Source organism: Pseudorca crassidens, chromosome 2 (genome assembly GCF_039906515.1).
Source record: "Pseudorca crassidens isolate mPseCra1 chromosome 2, mPseCra1.hap1, whole genome shotgun sequence".
In the NCBI taxonomy this organism is placed as follows: Eukaryota; Metazoa; Chordata; class Mammalia; order Artiodactyla; family Delphinidae; genus Pseudorca; species Pseudorca crassidens.
In genome coordinates this window covers 184,538,425-184,552,846 of record NC_090297.1, presented here as the reverse complement: position 1 = coordinate 184,552,846, position 14,422 = coordinate 184,538,425, and the positions used below count along the sequence as shown (strand labels likewise).

Genomic DNA, 14,422 nt, shown 5'->3' with positions numbered 1-14,422 from the left:
GGAAACAGAAACTCTGCTCAGCGGGCTTTCTAATAACGAGGGCTTTCCAGGAAAATGAGGTAGTGAGCTCTCTGTCACCAGAAGTGTGTAAACAGAACACCCACTTGCCTACGACGCTACGAGGGAGTAATTTCTGCTTTAGGTGGGTGGCTCAACCAGACAATTTCCATTGTGTCTTCTGTGAATCCCAGGGGGGGAGGCGGGGGCTCTGCACGGAGAGGGTTCTTCTCTCCGGCTGTACAAGAAGGCGCCGCAGAGCAACAGGGATGGGCCTGGGGGCTCTGCTCAGCCGGGTCAGCGCAGGACCCGCTCTCCCTGGAGCCCCGTGGAGCTGCCTGCACCCCCAGCCCTCGAGGTCAGAGGCTGTGGGCTGTGGGCACGGGTGTGGAGGGGCGGCCCAGAGCAGGGCGAGGCTGGAGGTCTGCAGAAGACAAAGCCTCTGGTGTTGGCAGCTGGGTGGGGACGGGCCACGGGGGTGGGCGGTTGTGCCCGCAGGAGATGTTAGCGGGTGGGACGAGAGCTAACGGTCAGCAAGCAGCCCAGGATTCCAGGCGACTTGGTGCTGTTCTGCCTTCAATCCCCATCCACGAGGGCCTGGGGCCTGAGGGTGGAGCCGCTGCTGACCACCAAGGGCATCTCCCTTGAGAGAAGCCCTGGGCACCTCCCCTCCACGTGTCCTTGTCCCCAGAACACAGGAGCTACCCCAAGGCCTTCCCGGGGAGGGGGAGGAAGACGGCTTTGGCTGCAGCGGCCTGAGCAGGGCGAGGCCCAGAGGCTAAGAGCAGGACCCCACGGGCCCCGGTGGAACCCGAAGCCTAGCCCTGGACACGGGGAGCAAGAAACGTCCTCCCCAGCGCTACCCTTGAGAAGACAGAGGCCTCGCAGCGGGAAGGGTCTGTGCCAGCTGCCCCTCCGCTACGCACGCGCTCACCTGCAGGCCTTGCCTTCCCTCACCTGCGGCTCTACAAGCCCGGGAAGGCTGCAAGTCAGCGCCCTCACGCTCCTGCCGGGCCTCTGGGGAACCCCTGGGAAGGCACCAGGCACGGCCCTGCGTGTGGAGCCTTGGCGAGCTTGCACACGCGGCCTGGCTGCTCGGGCACTGGATCCTGGAGGACCCCCCAGTGCACTGAATAACAAGGAAGAAAACCATCTGAGAAGCCATGTCTTCCCTCCCCCTATTCACAGCATCCCAGAATGCAACCTCTAGAGTAAATTCCCACCCCCCACAAAAAGCCCACAACAACCCACTGGCTTAGAAACGGATAATTTCCGGACTTCCTTCCCCTGCTCTGTTTGGCCTGCGCCTCTGAGGGCCCAACGGTTGTCACGGCAACCCCTCACGTGGGTCCAGACACTTTCTGAGAAAGTGGAACCAGGCGCTCCAGCCGCCTGGGTTCCTTTGCACCTGACCTGGTCCCCTTGCCTGGAGGGCTCAAAAGGGGGTGCAGTGTGCGTGGGGTCACCAGACCGCTTGGAGGTTCTCGGACTCAGGGCTGAAGAGATGGAGAAGTGTGGTCGGGTCGGGATTGTGTATGTAACTGCTCTGAGTTAAGACAGGCTCTCTTAGGCACCTGGGGCCCTGTCAAGGTCCGATCCCCTCTCTCTGCACCCCTCCCTAATGCCGACAGGTAGGAGAGAGCCGTGGAGCAGCTCTGCCATTCACAAATGGGGAACGTGAGTCCCAGAGGAGGTCACAGAGCTTAGGACTTCTGCACAGGGAACTCAGGACTGCGGCCTCCTGCCTGCCCCAGACCCAGGCCAGGGGCCAGTGACCTTCCCTCCGGAGCCGAACTGCCTGACATGGACTGTCCACCAGGGTCCGAGGGCATATGATCCCTGAGACAGGCCCCCTTCCCCTGGACACTCACCCCTCAGTCTTCCAAGTTTCTAGGGTTTCCCAGTGGGACCCTAGTTCTTTGGCAGCTTCCAAAGCAAGGGAAGGGCAGGGCGCCTGCCTGGACCATCTGGGCCCCAGCTGATTCCTGGCAAGCCGTGATCAGCTTTCATTCCCTTTCATTCCAGAAAGGCTCTTATTCGGGGCTGCCTCACTCCCTCTCCCTCCAGCAACCAGGGCTGGGCAGCTTCCGGGGTCTAAGATGGTCCCAGGGAGTAAGCGTGTCCCGACTTGGAGCCTCACAGGTGTAGAACCTGCGTCCTTCACCACCATCCGGAGGCAGAGGCGTCCACTCGTCTCCCCAGGGGCCACCCTGCTCTCCAGGGAGGGTCCTGACAACCGGACACCTTCATGGGTTCCCCTGTTCCCCCATTCCACACAGGAGAGGGGCTCTACCTGGCCGTCACCTTCTCCCTCCTCCTCCCCTGCCCTCCCTGCTGCACCCTTCAAGGTCACAGCACTGCCCTCCTGGGGCCAGCCCCGCCCAGGGTCAGTCCAGCACGTTCACCAGACTTTCCACTCCTCTCCCCGCACCAGCCCCGCCGTGGGTCATCAGGGCCGGTCTGGTGGCCCATGCCCAGCACACACCAGCTTGGTAGGGTCCCTCTTTGCCTGCTGACTCCCCTCCCTCAATCAGGTCCCCTACACAGAGCTGTGACTTAATAATCAGGACAGACTCAGGACAGACGTGCAGAATCTGCCTTCCCATCACTGGCTCAGGGAAGACTCCAAGCCCCTCGAGGCTCTGACCCTGCGATTCCGGACCGCCTGGGAAATGGGGTGTGTCCTCCCCTCACTCCCAGGGGCACTCTGAGACATGACAAGTGCCAAGTGGGCTGAGGGGTTACCGCAAAGCCTCTCCTCCCGCCCTCCTCTCCCCTCGCCCGCCAGCTCTACGACTATCTGCCGGGGTTTCTGTGGTCACTGCCTCTTGAGATGCAACTAAGAGGGCTTCGGCCAAGCCGCTAGGTCCTGGGGCAGTGTAGGGACTGCAGGACTGGGGAAGCCTTGACCTTGAAATGGGGCTGTGCCCTCCGCTCTTCTGTGTCGCTGACACTCCCTCCGCTCCCCCCAGAGACAGCCCCCGCCTTCCTCTCCCCCATCCCACCCCCCCCACCCCCGTCTCAGCCCTGCAGGGAGTATTCTCCCCGCCTGCCCCTGCACCTCCCCTGGCCTCAGTCACAGCTCAGTACCACCTCCTCAGAGGCGCCTAAGCAGGCCCTCCTTGGTGTCTGCAGTTTCTTTCTTTTCTCTTTTACTGTCTGTTTCACCCCATTAGACTGTAAGCTCCTTGAGGGCAGCACTCCGCACAGGGGGGGAGGGGGGAGGCCGCCCCTCGGCTTCTGCCCCCACCCTCACCCCCACGGGTCCCTGCCTGCGGAGGCCGGGCCCTCAGGCCGCTGCGCCCCCCTCTTTGCCCTTGTCCAGCCCCCCGACTGCCCCTGCAGAGCCCATATGCGGCCTCCTCTGTGAGCCTCTGAATCCGAAGCTCCAGATCCCTGCCCCTGCTCGGGGTCCCTCGTCCTGGCCCACACGGGGCCTGTGGGTCCCGCGAAGGTCGCGGTAGGTCGAGCCCGTCCTTCCCAGCGCTGCCTTCTCCAGGCCGCCAGGCGAGCACCTCACCCCCCATTCCCACGCGCCCCACCTCGTCCTGCCCATCACTCGGACCGCAGCCCGCGTCGGTCCCGCCCCTCACACGCGCACGGACACGCCCCTCCCCAGCCCCCAGCGGGGCTGGCGGCCCGGGAAGCTCGGGTCCCTCGGCGCCGGAGGACCCACATGCCCGCCACCGCAACAAGTCCGCGGAGCCACGGCGGCCGCCCGGCTCCGGGCCTCGCCGCTGTCCTCTCGTGGCCCCGGCACGGCCCGCGCCGGCTCCCGAGGCGCAGCGGCCTTGCGTCCCGCGCATCCGGGGTCCCTCCCTCTCAGGGCACAGGGTCCCCGGGGAAAGCAAGCGCAGTTCCGGGCCCGCTCCGGGTTTTTTGCTTAGGCTCTTCAGGCTCGGAGAACAATGGGGCAGCTCTCTGCGCTTCCTCCGCCCGAGCGAGCTTTGTTCCTCCCTTCCCGCCCGCTCGGCTTCCATTAGCCAAAAGGCGAAGGCTTCCCAGTCAACCAGGAGTCTCCGCGCGAAAGCCCAGACCTTTCCACACGCCCTAAAAACCTGCGGAGTGGGGTGGGGTAGGGGTTTGGCCCAGGCCTGGGGCCGGGGCCGAGGTACAGGACACGCGTCCAGATGCGGGCAGCTGGCTGCCCGCCTGCCCCCAGGCCCCTGTCGTGCCTCCTTGCCAGAGCCCATACCCGGGAAATCCGACTCGTGCTCCCACCGGGGATCCACAGAGGAAGCGGAGCCTCAGCTCTGCTACGCGGCCAAACAGCCCTCACATCTGCTTTCCCCACATCTGTGCTCTAGATCGGCTCCCACCGGCGCTCCCCGGCAATGCTGAACGTGATCTTGCCCAGCACAGACCACACACGGCAGGGGTCACCCCCAGCCCCCCAGGTTTTGCCGTATTAAGATTCTAGGCTTTAAGATGCCAGGAAGCTGATGGGCTCTATTTCTGAGAAGCTAAGCCCCCCACCCCATTGTGCAGCCTCACCTCCGGCAGGGCAGAGCAGAGCCCCAGCCTGGGGACATCTCTACCAAGGCGCACTTCAGCCATATGCACCTGGGGATGGGCCAGCCCTGTACATCTGGGCGCAGTGTCCCCGCATAGCCCGAGCCGGGGCCTAGAGAGCCCCGCCGCTCTCCCCACAGCTTCCCCGGCAGCGGGCGAGGGGAAAGGCAGGGGTGGGGCGGGGAGGCAGGACTCACCCAGCACCTGGCTGAAGAGCAGCTGCTCCAGGTCTCCCAGCACGGTCACCACGAGCTCGGGGTCCACCTTGAGGAAGGCGCGCTCCTCCTGGCCCTTGGCGGGGGGCACGGGCCCGGAGCCCTTCTGCGCCTTGGCTTTGCTGGAGAGCAGCTCGTCGTCCGACTTGCCGTCGTCGCTCACGGCCGCCTCAGGAGCCTTGCTGAGCGGCTTGACCTCGGCGTAGGGGCCGCGCGGGATCCGGCTCGGCTTCCCCAGGCTGGGGGCGAGCGGGGCCAGGGGGGTCTTGGCGCCGCCCGCCGGGCCGCCCTTGGCCTGGAAGAGCGAGTGCTCCGACTTGGACAGCGTCTTGGACATCAGCGGAGCCTCGCGGCCTTTGGGGCCCGCCTTGCCTAAGCCCTTGGGCGCCTTGGCCATGTCGTCGCTCCACTCGGGCTCGTATAGCTGCATCTTCTTCTCAGAGTCCGTGAGGAACGAGAGGTTGGTGAGCGACTTCTGCTTCCGCAGGTTGGAGGCGGGCGGCCCGCCGGGGACTCGGCCGTCCACGCTGCCGGACTTGAAGACCTTGAGCTCCGCCGCGCTGGCCTTGGCCATGCCGCCGCCGCCCGGCGCCTTGGCGCGCTTGGGCAGCATGCCTCTGCCGTCCGCCGCCGCCTTCCTGCCCGCGCCCCGAGGCTCGTCCGCGCCCTCGTCGCCGCCGCCGCCGCTCTGCTCCACCTCGGGCTGCACGCTCTTGACGCTGCCGCCCAGCATTCTGCCCGCGAGGAGCGCATGGACGATCCGCGCGTCTGCAGGCACCGGGGGCGGGGGGGGGGGGAGCGCGCAGGGAGGAGGCGGCGGGGGAGGGGAGGGGAGGGGAGAGGGAGAAAAAGGACGGAAGAAACCGAGGAGGAAGGGGAGAGGAAAGAGAAGGGAGCGAGGGAGCGGGGAGGAGGCGAGCCGAGGCGCAGGGGAAAGCAACGCGAAGAAGGAAGCCGGGGAAAGGGAAGGAGCGCGGAAGCCGTGGAGCGATGGGGCGGGGTCGGAGGAAAAGGGGCGGGGCGGGGAAAATACAAATCAAAATCTTAAAATCAATCAAAGAAGAACGCAAGCCCCTTAGCTGGCCGGCGCTCGGAGCTGCCCGGCGCCGGGACCCGGTCCCCCGCCCGCCCCTCCGCCCGCCGGCCGGTGGGTCCCGTGGGTCGCGCGCCGCCCGCCAGCGGGAGCGGAGGCTGCGGGCTGCGGCTCGGAGCGCAGGAAGGAGGAGGGAGGCGGAGGAGCCGGCGGAGAAGGGGAGGGGTGTGCGCGAGCGCCGGGAGGTGGGGGGGAGGGGTGTGCGCGAGCGCCGGGAGGCGGGGGGGGAGGGGTGTGCGCGAGCGCCGGGAGGCGGGGGGAAGGGGTGTGCGCGAGCGCCGGGAGGTGGGGAGGGAGGGGTGTGCGCGAGCGCCGGGAGGTGGGGGGGGAGGGGTGTGCGCGAGCGCCGGGAGGTGGGGAGGGAGGGGTGTGCGCGAGCGCCGGGAGGTGGGGGGGGAGGGGTGTGCGCGAGCGCCGGGAGGTGGGGGGGAGGGGTGTGCGTGAGCGCCGGGAGGTGGGGGAGAAGAGTCTATTTCTGGCTGGAGAGGGGGTGGTATCTGCAGCCGAGAGCCAGGGGCGGATGAGTAGTGGGTAGGGGGAGATGAAGGATTCGACCCGGTCTTCTCATCGCTTTCCCCGCCGAGGCGGGCAGGTTCCGGGGCACGGGTTGCCCCCTGCCAAGCCCGGAGGTGGGGGGGGGGGCGGTGGAAAGGTTCCGTTGAGCTGGTGTGGGCGTGCGGGTAAAAGGGGCTGAGACGGGGCGGCTCGGGACGCGGAGGGAGAGTGGGCTCGTGAGGCCTGGGGGGAGATGTGGCGAGCGTGGAGAAAATATCCAGGTCGCCTGGGAAACTCCCGGCCCCCCTCTTGCCTTCCGTCTCTGAGGCTCCAGGCTGCTCTCCTGAAGTGCGGGGTGCCTCCGGAGTACGGGGGCAGGGGGTGGACGAGGGTGGCTTGGGAAGACCCAGGGTTGACTGGGCAGGGGCCTCAGGGCGCTGCAGGCAAGACCTGACTCTCGGGATCCGGAGACTGGGTTACCAATGACTGTATGACCTTGTCAAAGTCACTGCACCCCCTCCCCCGTCTTCTCTCACGGTGGTTACAGTACCAGCTTAAGAGGTAAAGGGACTTTGGACCTGCAAAGCGCTTTGTCAAACCCAGGGCATCAGGAGAAGCTGAGCCCTGGTCCCTTGCCTGCCACACCTCCAGTGGAGCCTGCAGAGCGCTTAAAAAAGACATTTTCCTATAGCCCTTCTCCCTTCCCTGCCCCCCGGGCCCTGGGAAGAGAGATGGGGTCGAGGGGGGACTGGAGGCTAGAGGCTGACTGAGTAGGCAGCCGTTTGCATGGGGCTGTCCCTCAGCAGAGGGCGACACTGCCCATTCTCCACGGCCTCCCAGGTCAGGGCCAAGTTGCCTAAGCAAAACGGTCCTCCGGCAAGAAAGTGAGGGACAGGAGAAAGGGAGGAGTGGGCCCCGGCGGAGCCACACACTGGGGAAGGCACAGCCCTGAGAACCCTTTGCCAGAAAGCACTGGCCATCGGATACCTGCCCACTTCATCCCCAAGCTCCATCTCTGTAGCCCCAGGACCCCCTTCACCCTAGAATCGGCGTCTCCTGCTTCACGCACTCCGCTAGCGCTCATCACAGCCTGCCTGGTGTGAGGGGCATTTGTGTACGCGTCCGTCTCCCCCACCGGCACCCACGCTCTCAGGGACGGAGCCGTGTCTCTCGGCACCTTGGTGGAGCAGATGCTGCCGCTGTGTTGGTAACGTGGATTTGGAGGCCTGAGGGCTGTGCTCCGGGCCTGCTCCCCGCATGGCTCCTGGGTCCTGTCCCCAGGACTCTGTCTTCCATCATCCCAGGCCTGGACTGAGACACTATAAAGTCTGCAAGTCCAGGTGTCATGGCAGAGAGGATGCACTGACCGCGGTACTGAGCACTGACGTCTCAGGCAGAGGGGTGTTTGGTAAGAAACGTGGACCCTTGGCTGGGCACTGGAGAAACAGAAAGATGGCGATTCTGCCCTCAGGGAACTCAGTGTCTGGGAGGACATGCAAGATAGCACTACAAGACCTGGGAGAATAATACTCCTTTTCATGGGAAACAGCAAGGTCAAGCACATCACCACATTCACTGCAGGCAGACAGACGGAGGTGGGTGTATACTGATTACAGGAATGACAAGGGGGAGACTCCCAACCCCGGAGAACAGAGCTCCTGGCTGTCTCACTGATGCTGTAACCCCAGGGTCTGGCACTTACGTAGGAGGTTCCCAGTACGTATGAGCATAGGAGTAAGAGGTCGTGCTGGCAGGTGGGAGAATAGGTGGAGGAAATCTCAGAGGCTTCCTGGAGTAGGATGCAGTGTAAATAGGGAAGGGTTCAAACGGGGGGCGGGTGCAGGGTCGGGGCAGTGAGTGCAAGTTCACTAGAAGGTCCCCTGGCACAGTGCAGACTGGCCTCTGGGCCTGTGTCCAGCACTTCGGAGACTCGGGTAGACTGGGATGGCGACTTCAGATAGGGAGTGAGAAGCAAATGGATGGGTAAAGGGACTTAAGTGGTTTCATGCCAGAACTTGGTCCGGGCACAGAGAGTGCCCAAAGGAGGAGGCCAGTCAGGAAATCTTCCCTCTGGGCACACACGAGACACTCATGCATAAGCCCAGACACAAGATCCCAGCTCAAGGAGGGGATCCAGTCCCATCGTCGGTGCCAAAGGTCTGGGTGATCATGCGCTCCCTCCCCCGACACAGGCCACTTTTCGTGAAATCACAATCGCTTCTGAAGTCCTCATCCTTACTCGGGGGTCTCCTCCAGTTTGCACAAGACACAGCTAATTCAGTCAGGGGGAATCTCACCATCCCTAAAAAGGGCAGCTTGACAGTCTGGGGACACTTGTTCCCTAATGTACCAGGCTGCAGTAGTTTGCTTGTTTGTGTACATTCTCCTCCTGCACATAAATTCACTCTCCTTAGCAGACAAGGAGAAATGAACTGGCTGCCGTCTGGCCGAAGAGCATAATTTGCGCTGTGGTCCAGCCGGTGCGCGCTGCTGTACACAAGGTCCGGCGCCTCCTCCGGCCCCTCGTCTCTGGTACCCATGTCTGTAGGTTCCCTCCTCCCACATCAGTGCCTGGAGTTGCTCTGACACTACTCCACCTGTTGCGCTGTCCACTTGCGCTTCCTGGTCCCTGGATTCCCACTGCCCCGGACCTGATCCTCCTTCCTTCCTCATCGGCTCCCATGTTTCAGCCTGGTCCCTGCCCCCTCTCTTTATTCCCCTGTGTCTCCTCCCGAGGGATATCACATGCCCCAAACCCCGTGCCCGTCCCCTTGCTTCAATAAACAGCTCCTGAAAATTTGCCTCCTTCTAGAAAAGAAGGTTTTCCAGAAGAGAGGCACCAGACCCCCTCCATCCTCCCTCTGCATGAAACACCACCTGCCGATGTATGAGGCAGAAAACACCTTCCGTGCTCACCTTCCCACCGTCCCTCTCTAAAGGGTGTTGCTGTGATCACGGGTTGGTCCCTTTAAAGCATCATCTTGGCATCCTGGAACTTATAGACGCTCCCCAGTGAGGCCTCTCCCTCTGTCTGGCGGCTCTCTTTATTCCCTTCACATCCCCTGAGTTTCCCACCATCCTCTACTGCAGTGGGAGCCCTCAATTGCCGTGGCAACAGCCATTCCAGCATCAGTCGATAAAGCCAATATATGCTTCCTCAAGTGATTCCTAAAAAGAGAGGATCCTGCCCTGTCACGGCACCCTCAATCCCAGACTGGAGCCCCTCCCACCCTGCCCCGTCCCCTCGCCCCACTCTGCAGGACCACCTGGCCGGGAGGGTCCAATGAAGAGAGAAGGCGAGGATCTGTGTGCGGAGGCAGAGGCCCGGCTGGGCAGGGAGTGGGTGCCGGGGACTGGACCCTGCCTGGGCTCCAGAGGGGACTCGGGAAGGAGGCTGGTTTGGAATCATGAAAGTCCCCAATCTCCAGCCCCCCGAAACCGCTCATCACCCCACTCCTCTGTCTCCAAAGGCATTGGCAGTCTCTGCAGTGGGTGTGGGATGAGCGATCTGACCACATCTGTTGACCGATAACTTAAAGCAACTCGAGGAATGAAGATACGGGCACACGGCCAAGGACAGGCATGCAGTGTGATGTTACATCCCTCTCCCGTGACTGCAAACGGATGCAGCCCTGCTTGTGGGAGGGCGTTCTGGGATCTGCCCCTGGGTTTGAGAGAGCATTTTGGGGGGTGGGGAGTGAGGAAGAGAGGAGAAGTTGGGAAGGAGGGCTAGGCTGCCCCCACCTGGTTGACCTTGAAAGGTGACCTTGGGAGAAGGTGGGATCTGAGGCAGGGGGAGTGGGCAGGCGAGTCCACACTTGGTTCCCTCAAGGGCTAAGGGCAGAGCAGAGAAGAGGGGAGGGTTCTCTTGATTTCTATGCCCACAGTCAGGATCTGGAGCGCAGGGGCTGGGCACTAGCCCACCCACCCTGGGCCAGGGGCTGAGCGACAAGCACCTTCTTTAAGGTGTCCCCACCTGACCCCTGTGATGAGGTCCTCCATCACCTCCTGACACCTCCACCTTTGTGGAAAGCCCTCCAGCCACTGATGTCCACTTCCTTCTGCCCTTTTCTCTTCCATGTCACCGACCCCCCATGTCCTTCCACCTCTCAGCAGGGACTTCTTGACGAGGCCAGGCTGGAGGCCGCGGAGGTGGCTGATGCCCGAGTGGTGTCTCGTCTGCAGCTGGACGGCCAGCCTCCCAGTGCTTACATCTGTTCAGCGCCTCCACACGCCAGCTCTGACAGGTGCTGCGGGTGCAGCAGAGGACGGGACAGACAAAAACTCTTGTCCTCATGGGACATCCACTCCACTGGGAGGGACAGGCAGTAGACAGAAATGTCAGCTGCTGAGAAGTGCTGAGGAGAAGTAACAAAGCAGGAAGGGGACGTGAAACCGCTGTGGGCAGGGGGTGACTCTCCGATTCAGTGACCAAGGAAGGCTTTACTGAGAAGGTTCATTTGAGTAAAGATCTGAAGAAGAGAGGGGACAATCTCTACGGATATCTGGGGAAGAGGTTTCCAGGCAGAGGGAACAGCCCAGGCAAAGCCCTGAGGCAGGGTGTGCCTGGTGTGTTCGGAGAATCGCAAGATCAGAGGCACATCTGCTAGAGAGAAAAGACGGGGCCGGCGGCAGGCAGCGAGGTCAGGATGTGATGGAGGCCAGTGTGCGGAGGCCTCAGAGGTCATCCCTTGCTTTCGCTCAGTGAGATGGGAGCCCCCCGGCAGGCTTGGAGCAGAGGACTGGCACAGCCTGGCTCCCCCTCGGAAGGGTCCCTTGGCTGCTGGACGGGGCTCCTGGGCAGACTGCAAAAATCAAGGTGAGGCATGATGGTGGCTTGGAACTGGTGGTGACTTTGGCGGTGGTGAGGCATGGTCAACGCTGGGCATCTTTTGAAGCCGTTAGAGTTTGCTGATGGACCAGAGGTGGGTCTTTAGGAAAGAGAGGGGTCAAGGATTGGGTTGAGACCCCAAGGATGGGGGCCTGGACAGTTCTAGGCCTGGGGTTGCTGTCAGTCAGGGTCGCAAAGACTTCAGGAGGAGCTGGCGTGGAAAGACGATTAGAGCCTCTGCTTCTCCTCCTGGCCCTTCTCAACACCAAAGGGCCCTCCTGTGCGATGCCACTCCAGACTCACCCACACGCTTACTGCAGCCAATGCAATCATTTCCCGGCATCCAGCCAGCATCCTTTATCCACTCATCTGTGATTCCCAAGGATCCACCCTCAGTGGGCTTTACTGACCATGAACTTTTCCCAGAACCCATCACGGCTCTTTGCACACAGTGGGCTCTCAGAAATATTTGATGAATGACGATTGATGGAATGAATGAATGCATGACTCAGAGCAGATGTGTGGGGACTGTAAACAGCAGTGACCTCTCGGTACCCGTGGTGAGACACAGCGCAGCTGGTGCTGAACGGCAGCCAGGCCCGGGGACAGCGTCCCAGCCACATCTTCCCTCCCTTCCCTACAGCCCCGGGCTGCGCGGAGGCCGGCAGACCCTCCCTCTGCCCCTTGGAGGAAGCTCCAGTTCTTGTGACCTTGGGACGGGGCACAGCTGAGACCCTCTCCTCCCCCACCTCTGCCCTGCACACCTCTGGGGGACAGGGCGGGAGTGGGCAAGAAGTCCTCACGTTCCCTCGCGCACCTAGCAGTCCCACCAGGAACGTGACCCCCACCCTCCCGGGCCACCTGGAGGAGAAGAAGAGCCAGTGGACACAGTGGTCCAGCATGGATGTACCAGCTGGCTCGCACCTCATCCAGGAAGCCCTCCCAGACTGATCCTCTTGCTTCCTCCCAGCCTAATCCTCTTGCTTCCTCCCAGCCTTTGCTTTCCAGGGCCTCGGTAGCTGAGACGTTTCCGTGGACTCTGCAGGGCCCTGGCTCCGCCTCTCTGGTCCCAGGAGGCTCCCTAAGCTTCAGGGTTGGGGGGTTTTCCCATGGGCTCCAAGGTCAGGAGTGTGGGCCCAGCAGAGATCTGCTGTCTGCCTGTGCTGGGGAAAATGAGGCCCAGCCAACCCAAGGCTGGGAGTGGAGCCAGGGACCGTGGGCCCCAGTCTGCCTCTGGCCCAGCGTCTCAGGGAGCACTTCCGGGAGGCTGAGGGTGCTGCGGAAGTCTAACTCCAGCCCACGTTCCTGGGAGCTCACAGCAGCCTGGACGCATCTGCCCTGAGCCTCCATGCCAACAGGACGGGGGTGAGCCTGCTCATCCTGTGAAGTAGGGGGGCCGACACGAGCCCAGGAGGACACAGGGCCCGAGCCTGAAGCCCAGGGTCCCCAGCTGGAGGGCAGGGCTCTCCCGGGCTGGGAGGGTGTAGGTCCTCTGCTCAGAGGCTGGGTGCTCCGGGTGTGCAGCCCCACAGGGAGTGGGGACTGTGGCCGAGGGCCTGAGACCCGGGAGGTGAGGTCCGATTTAGGGCTGGGCTATGGCTCCCTAACGCCCCCAAGCAGCCTGACCCCCAGGCTAGATCACGGGACCTCCGTTCCTCGGCAGGGGAGCCAGGCGTGCACAGCAAGACCCTGGGTTCCTGCTCTTCTAAGCACCCCGCCCAGGCCCCCTGAGTGCTGACGCCCTCCTTCTCCATTTCAAGCCAGAACTCCGTGATGGCGGGCGGAGGTGAGCTGGGTGGCTCCCCAGGGAAGGACTGCCCCCCACCCTCTGCTACCAGCCGCCACAGAGGCCAGTGCTGACCCGCACACAGCACTCGGCCTCCCTCTCCCGCCCCCGGGAGCCTTGCTCTCTGATGCTCTCCTACCCACCCTCCGGTCCAGGCCAAACCCCACGCCTGCGCCTTGGCTGTGTCTGCCCTTCTCCCCGATGCCTTCTCTTATGTGAATTCAAGTCCAGTTCACCCTTCAAGGCCCAGCCTTGGAGCCGCCTTCTCTAGGAAGCCTTCTCTGACTACATCCCACGCTTATCTTGAACTTTCCTCTCTACCGATTATAGTCAGGGTGCCACGTAGTCAAATTCTGCCCAGTTGTATCCTAGGGAGAGATCCTCCCCCTCTGGCTAAATTGTAAGCCCCCCATTATAGACTGCATGTTGGTATCCCCCCCAAATTCATAAACTGAAACTCTAATCCCCAGTGTGGTGGTATTTGGAGATAGGGCATTTGGGAGGTGATTAGGTCACAAGGGCGGAGAACTGGCAATGGGATTAGTGCCCTTATAAGAAGGGGCACCAGGGCGCCTGCTTCCTCTGAGCCAGGTGAGGACGCAGCGAGAAGACGGTTGTCTGCAAGACAAGAAGAGGGCTGTCACCAGGAACTGAAATGGCTGGCACCTTGACCTTGGAGTTCCCAGCCTCCAGAACCGTGAGGAATACATTTCTGTTGTTTAAGCCGCCTGGTCTACGGTACTTTCGTTAAAGCAGCCTGGGCTGACGACAACGTCTCCCTACATGGAGCTGTTAAGAAGGGCTCACTGGGCTTCCCTGGTGGCGCAGTGGTTGAGGGTCCGCCTGCCGATGCAGGGGACGTGGGTTCGTGTCCCGGTCCGGGAAGATCCCACATGCCGCAGAGCGGCTGCACCTGTGAGCCATGGCCGCTGAGCCTGCGCGTCCGGAGCCTGTGCTCCGCAACGGGAGAGGCTGCAGCAGTGAGAGGTCCGCGTACCGCAAAAAAAAAAAAAAAAAAAAAAAAAAAAAAAAGGGCTCACTGATGCTTGTGGAGCTGCGGGGAAGGGGGTCTTTACCGCCACTAAGCAGACCCTCTTAGACCTGTCACTTGCACTGTTCCGTCAAACCCCCTGAAGCGGGGACTCTCATTATCTTCATTATACAGAGAAGTATGCTTGCCCAAGGTCACCCAGCAGGCTGCTGGTGGGATCAGAACTTGAACACACATCTGCGGGTCTCACAACTTCCCACAAGTTCCTGCTGTTTCTCGGGACTTGCTCAATAATTGCACGTGATCCCAAAAGGAGGCCTGGGTCCTGGAGGGGGTGTGGAGATTGGGAAGGACGACCTATCCAGCCAGGAGCTTCCTGGAGCCCGGATGCCCACCGCACCTGGGGTCTGCCTGGGTCCAGGACTGCAGTCACACTCGGACTGGCCCGCAGAATACTGGGGCTGGGGGACAGGGTGGAGGATTCCTCTTACGGCCCCTTGTC

The 14,422-nt window shown here is 62.4% G+C and overlaps 1 protein-coding gene across 5 annotated transcripts in view; it reads right to left on the bottom strand.

Annotated features, from left to right (window-relative positions):
* The window catches only part of NAV1 (neuron navigator 1), a 210,840-nt gene that overhangs the window by 122,048 nt on the left and 74,370 nt on the right, over positions 1–14,422 (bottom strand). For 4 of the 5 annotated variants that reach the window (XM_067729888.1, XM_067729889.1, XM_067729886.1 and 1 more), the window contains exon 4: positions 4,707–5,492. The exons of the other annotated variant lie outside the window; for it this stretch is intronic. In XM_067729888.1, the coding sequence (XP_067585989.1) occupies positions 4,707–5,492 (786 nt within the window). The remainder of the gene's footprint in view (positions 1–4,706; positions 5,493–14,422) is intronic. 5 annotated transcript variants of the gene reach the window in all.